Source organism: Tenebrio molitor, chromosome 5, assembly GCF_963966145.1.
Source record: "Tenebrio molitor chromosome 5, icTenMoli1.1, whole genome shotgun sequence".
NCBI classification, from domain to species: Eukaryota; Metazoa; Arthropoda; class Insecta; order Coleoptera; family Tenebrionidae; genus Tenebrio; species Tenebrio molitor.
Genome location: NC_091050.1, coordinates 12,527,046 through 12,533,648, shown reverse-complemented (window position 1 = coordinate 12,533,648; position 6,603 = coordinate 12,527,046). Strand labels below are relative to the sequence as shown.

The following is a 6,603-nucleotide window of genomic DNA, read 5'->3' as shown; positions in this document are numbered from 1 at the left end:
CCGAATCAAGAACTCGACATAACCTGCGTCTGCTTTCGACATTTGACAGCAATGCATGGTACTACCAATATTTGAACATTTATATTGGCATTTTGGGACAAATATCATTACAAATTTCAATTTTTGAGATTTTGAGTTGTGTTCTTTCGTGCTTTCATGATTTTTCTGCAAAGTCATTCCTCCGTTTTCATTTTGTTTTTCAAAAAAAAAGTTCTTTTCAGAACTCCGTTGATAACTACAGCGTGATCAACAACGACTGAGTCTGTTGGCAATGAGACAATTGAAAAGTACTGGTGTTTTTTGATTCGTAATAGGCACTGACCGGATTTTTTTTTAACTTGAAACTACATTAAAAACATTTTTGGTTATGTATTTATCAACTAATAGATAAAATATAAAGAGCGATCAAATTAATTTGTAATCGAGTTATCCATGAATCCGAAATCGTATGTCGTTACTTGAACTCCACGCTTCAATAAACACAGCTACACAGCTTGAAACACAGGTTAGATCTCGACATCAATCCCAAAAGACATACGGATTTAAATCCATGGATAACTCGATTACAAATTAATTTAATCGCTCGATATTAAAAGTTGTTGAAAACAACACTAAACAACCAGGTTTGGACTGTCTTTCTTTCTTCCTAGATTTTGTTTCGGCAATGCCACGTAAGGTCAATGCCCTTACACGCTAATAAAAAATGTATTAATGTATGTTTTCTACTTTGCGTTCGTACTGATGCTATTACGATACTGTTTTGCGTATCGTAATAGGAAAAATAATAATACTAAAAACAGTGAAATTTAATTTTTTAATGTTGACGGATACTGTGGTGTCGCGGCAGACCGCAGACGTGACCTTGGGTGGAATCCTTCAACTTTATTATTAAATTTTTTTTTTCATTGAAAAAGTGGCAAAGTAGAAAAAATACTGTATGACATGGGACAGACTTAATACAATACGTACAAGAATCCAATAGCTTGTTTTATATTATGTTGAAAAGATATAATATTGACTCAAGTTGCAAAAAACCACTTTGCCTTCGCAACAGCACTTTTATGGCATTAGTCATTTGAAATTACTTTAAAACTGTACTTAAATGGAAAATATTCAATCCAAACTATGATTTTCTGGTACCTTTGTGCCTTTATTTGGTTCAAAAATATTGAAAAAACACTGTTGCAAATGACGTGGTTTTTTGCAACTTGAGTCAACTATAGCAATATAACAGTTGCTCTGCTCATTAATTGATCCATCGGACTATAATTAAAAAATGATACTTTCATCACTCAATTTAGTGAGGAAAGTAGGCGTTTGCATCACTAGTGAGGAAAATTTATTTAACAATCTACTTCCTACTTATTAATATAAAAATTTAAAACACTGTTATTTGCAAAAAATAGGGGAGTAAAATAATTATAAAGAAATTTAAAATTGAGACTCATTTTTATAAGCGATGTTGGAAAAAATAGTAAGTACATATACACAATTCGTGATCAAAGTGCGATTTTTCAACTCGCAATACTATCCTCACCCGCTGGCGCTCGAGAGTCTATCATGTATTGCTCGTTGAAAAATCAGGCACTGTCATCACTTATATGTAGTGTAATATACTACCGTATGAACAACAATTACTGATTGAGTTGGCAATAAATTCTGGTGACTTTTGGTGATTTTTATGTCATGTTCCAACGGGAAAACCATTTTATTAATAAAAGAATACAAAAACCAAGACGTTTAAATATGAAATGTATACCAGCTGTCAATAGTGTCAATAAAACAAACCGAAATAGGTACAATTCAGTCTTGAAAATTTCATGTAAAATATTTTATTGCCAACTGAAACAGTTATTATTGCTCACCCTGTATATTAATTATGATTATGCTCATGTCATCAAAGTGTCAGAACATTTTGAACTGTTATTGAATTGACATTTTCTAAAATTTTCCAAAATTATGGCTCCAATATCCTTCTTTAACAAAGTCAAAATTATGTATGTGATTGGGACTGGTAGGTATGTCTGAAGCTAGGGTGACAAATGAGTTAGAATTGGCAAAAAGTTCGGTGAATTGGGTATATTGTAAGACGATGGAGACATAGTGCGATGGTCGAAAGACAAGCAGGTTCCGGACGTCTGCGAGCTTCAACTGAAAAATCTCTTTGAACCAATATGATGCAAATTGACATTGTAATCAATAAACAACCGTTTGGAATCATTTTTATAAGAAGCTTTCTTGCCCACAAGCGAAATCTGAACAGTAAAAAACAACTAGCAATCTCAAATCCTAAAATTTTGATGTTTCTCATTTTCAATCACAGAAGAAGCAAGGAAGCAAGTCACATAGTGTAAACTTAAAATGGCCAAAATCACACTGAGCGTCATATCGTAGGAATTGTGTGTGATAAAATCATGTGATAAAAAAATCACATTGTGTACCTAAAGCGCACTTTACACTAATCACGAAATCACTTACTACAAGTGTCTATTTGATTGTCTCATAGATCAGCACACGTGCACTCTACATTAAATTACACATCAAACATCGACATACATTTTACAATAAAAAATACCAGACAAAATCATATGGATCGACCGTTCAGGGTGGTTCGACAAGTGTCGTGGAAGTTTGAAGTTATTTCTCGTTCTTTAAATCTTTTCTAATTGTAATAAAATAACACAATCTACTATTTTTTCTTCAATAACCTAAACATCTTGCAAACACATTACCCGTCAAAAAAATACCACTTTTAATCCAAATAACAAAATCTACTATTTTTTTAACGTAATTTTTCTACCGAGTATCTAGTTATCAAAGAAATAAAGCAAAGATCAGTCGACCATATTGATCTGGTTGGTTATCAATGATGTAAAAATTGAACGGTTCGCGGCGTAAATACGGTTGCGATCAAAGAAAATTTTCCATCGAGTGCAACACAAGGTGGGAAACCCTTTTCTAAAATGTTTTTATTCGAAAAAATTCAAACTGTCGCAAAATCCACTTGTATTGTATTGTTTTACCACCGATTAATATTCTAAATTGTATCATTACGGATAAGAATGGAAACTCTTATCTGTAATTATTGTGACTAAAGGTTCTGATAAAAAAATGATAGTTTGACTGTGATATTTACAACTTAAATATACCTACACAAAGGCTGTAATTACGTACATTAGTTACTCAAGTTCGTCGAGAGTGTACCTAATACCACTTAGTGACTGACAACGACAAAAGAAACGCCACCATCAAGGCCATCAAATCTGGACGGATCTGAGTCTTTGAGAAGCTTATGATCCGTTTCAACATCAAAGAACAAGATGTCGAGATTGCTCAAAAAAGTACCCAAACTGTGCAAAGTCAGCACTAAAGATTTGCAAAAAGTTGGGAATGTGGTCGAAGTCAAGTACTTCTCGCCTGGAACTGTGATCGTGAAAGAGGGGGATCGAGGAGACAAATTCTACATAATCAGATCCGGAAGTGTCACCATCACCAGAAAAGGGGAAGGTGTGGTTGGCAATTACGGCAAAGGCCAATTCTTCGGCGAGTTGATGTTCCTGAAGGAGAAGTTCCGGCAAGCGACGGTGACCGCGGACGCCCCAACAGGCGTGAAGTGTCTGACGCTGGAGCGCCAACACTTCATGTCTCACTTCGGCGAACTGCGCGAAGACGGAATTACCACCGTGCAAACGAGTTCGTCGAGCGCCAAAATGTCTAAAGTCATGCCGGAGCACCAAGATGTCGAGCTGAAAGACTTGAGTATCCTGACAACTCTAGGCGTCGGCCAGCACAAGTCAGCACAAAAACTTTTTTCATAAAATAATAGTAGTTTATTTGACGAGTTTGTGTCTAAATTGTGCCTTTTTGGCACGAGTGGGCCATTTTAAAACGCGAGTGAAACGAGCGTTTTAAAGGCCCACGAGTAGTTGTGACATTTATCAAAATCCGTTCACATAGGAGAAAATTCTCAAATTCTAACAGTGTCGAACAATAGTAGTTTATTTAACGAATTCGTGTGTAATTTGGGCTTTTTTTGGCATGAGTGGGCCAGTTTAAAACTCGAGTGAAACGAGAGTTTTAAAGGTCCACGAGTGCCAAAAAAAGCCCAAATTACACAAGAACGAGTTGAATACAACGTTTTTTTGTTCGACAAGCCCCCCAAAGGCCCCAAATCGCTGAAAATCTTTAAAATTAGCTTGACGTTTCGTTTTGACAAGTTGTAAAATTTACCAAAATCCGTTCACACAGGATAAAATTCTCACATTCTGACAGTGTCGAGCAAAAAAAAAAAAATCAAATTTGTTTTAACGTAAATTTAGATGTTAAAATTCTATTTTTTTTTTCTATAGTGATGAAAAGCTGATACGAGAGGCGATCGAAAGGAGCGACTTCCTCAATAAGATATTGAAAGGCAATTTGTTGAAAGAAATCGTCGATGCTATGTACAGTCGAGAAATTAAGCAGAACGAAGTGATAATCAAAGAGGGACAAAAGGGGTCGCACATGTACGTGTCGGCGCAGGGTCGCTACGAGGTCTCTGTGAATGGCAAAGGGGTCGTGAACACATTTGAAGATATTCGTGTTTTCGGTGAAATGGCGATTCTCTACAACGAACAAAGAAACGCCACCATCAAGGCCGTCAAACCTGGACGGGTCTGGGTGTTGGACAGAACCGACTACCAGAAGCTCATGATCCGCTTCAACATCAAAGAGCAAGACGAGATGTTGGAATTCCTCGAGAAAGTACCCAAACTGAACAAAGTCAGTCCTGAAGCTCTGCAAAAAGTCGTGAACCTGCTGAAAGTCAAGTACTTCTCGCCTGGAACTACAATCGTGAAACAGGGGGATCGAGGAGAGAAATTCTACATAATCAGAGCCGGAACTGTCACCATCACGAGAGAAGGCGAAGGTGTGGTTGGCAATTACGGCAAAGGCCAATTCTTCGGCGAGTTGGCGCTCCTGAAGGAGGAGTTCCGGCAAGCGACGGTGACCGCGGACGCTCCAGGTGGCGTGGAGTGTCTGACGCTGAAGGGCCAACATTTCATAGCTCACTTCGGCGAACTGCTCGAAGACGGGATTCTCACCGTCCAGACGAGTTCGTCGGCCGCCAAAGTATCTAAAATCGTGAAGGAGCACCAAGACGTCGAGCTGAAAGACTTGAATATCGTGGCCACTTTGGGCGTCGGCGGTTTCGGCAGGGTCGAACTGGTCCAACACAAGACCCAGAACATGATATTCGCCCTAAAATACTTGAAGAAGATCGACATCGTCGAACAAAACCAGCAAGAACACGTCTACAACGAACGAAACATCCAAATGGACTGCAGATCGCAATTCATCGTGCGCCTCTACCGCAGCTACAAGGACTCCAAGTACATCTACTACCTGATGGAGTCGTGCCTGGGGGGCGACTTGTGGAAGCTTCTCCAGCGCCAGAAGACCAGGAGATTCGACGAAAGGGACGCCCGATTCATCGCCGCTTGTGTCCTCGAGGCCTTCGCCTACTTGCACGAGAAAGGCATAGTTTACAGAGACCTCAAACCGGAGAATCTTCTCATAGACGAACAGGGCTACATCAAGCTGACGGACTTCGGCTTCGCCAAGAAACTGGGCTCCAGAGGGAGGACGTTCACGTTCGCCGGCACACCCGAGTACGTCGCCCCCGAGATCATCTTGAGTAGGGGGCACGACAAGGCTGTGGACTATTGGGCGTTCGGAGTCTTCATTTTCGAGTTGCTCACGGGAAGGACTCCCTTCCGAACCAACGACGCCAGCCACATGAGGACGTACAACAAGATCCTGACGGGAATCGACAGCGTAGACTTTCCTTCTTTCGTTTCCACCAAAGCCAGGAACGTCATCGAGAAACTGTGCAAACTGATACCCGCCGAACGACTAGGTTGCCAACGGAACGGAGTCCAAGATATTAAGAATCATCGATGGTTCTTGGGATTCAATTGGGTCAAGCTCAACGAGAGAAGTCTGTGGGCGCCGTTCAAACCTAAACTTAAGTCCAATACGGACACGCGGTACTTTGAGGCCTTCAAAAAGGATACGGATTATCCTCCCGATGAAACAAGCGGATGGGACGTAAAATTCTAGGATAATTTAATATTATTTGATCCTCACTTGTAAATTCCGGTATTTGAAAAAAAAATCGTATGAACTTTACACGTATTGCTTTGGAAGCGCACATCACTCATATGAGCACGGGTGTAAAATTTTACATGCTAGCCAGTTAAGAGGCATTTTCAAGGTGAATACAGTGACTTGATAAACTGATGTTTACATGTAGGGAACAAATAAATAAGATATTCAACAATACACGCATGGTAACGGGTTTTACTGGCTTCAGAAGGTGACTGGCTCGCCTTCGGCTCTCCAGTCATATCCTTCTGTCGCCAGTAAAAACCCTTTTTACCATGCTAGTAATGTTAAATACTATTTTATTACTCAAATTATAATTACATAATATTGAATTAATAAATTAATAAAGATATTGGGTTTTTAGCCTAAAACAGTAAACAACTCGTTTCAAACGATTTGACAATAGCAGCTCAGTTTTCATTAGTTTCACTGTTTTGGCAATTTTTTCGTTTACCA

General features: G+C 39.2%; 1 protein-coding gene across 1 annotated transcript; it reads left to right on the top strand.

Moving 5' to 3' along the window:
• Window positions 1–3,149: 3,149 nt before the first annotated feature.
• LOC138130220 (cGMP-dependent protein kinase 1-like) lies at window positions 3,150–6,603 on the top strand. The gene is made up of 2 exons (XM_069046646.1): window positions 3,150–3,793; window positions 4,350–6,603. Exons 1-2 carry the CDS (start codon window positions 3,321–3,323, stop codon window positions 6,100–6,102), a joined length of 2,226 nt encoding a protein of 741 aa, XP_068902747.1. The 5' UTR covers window positions 3,150–3,320; the 3' UTR covers window positions 6,103–6,603.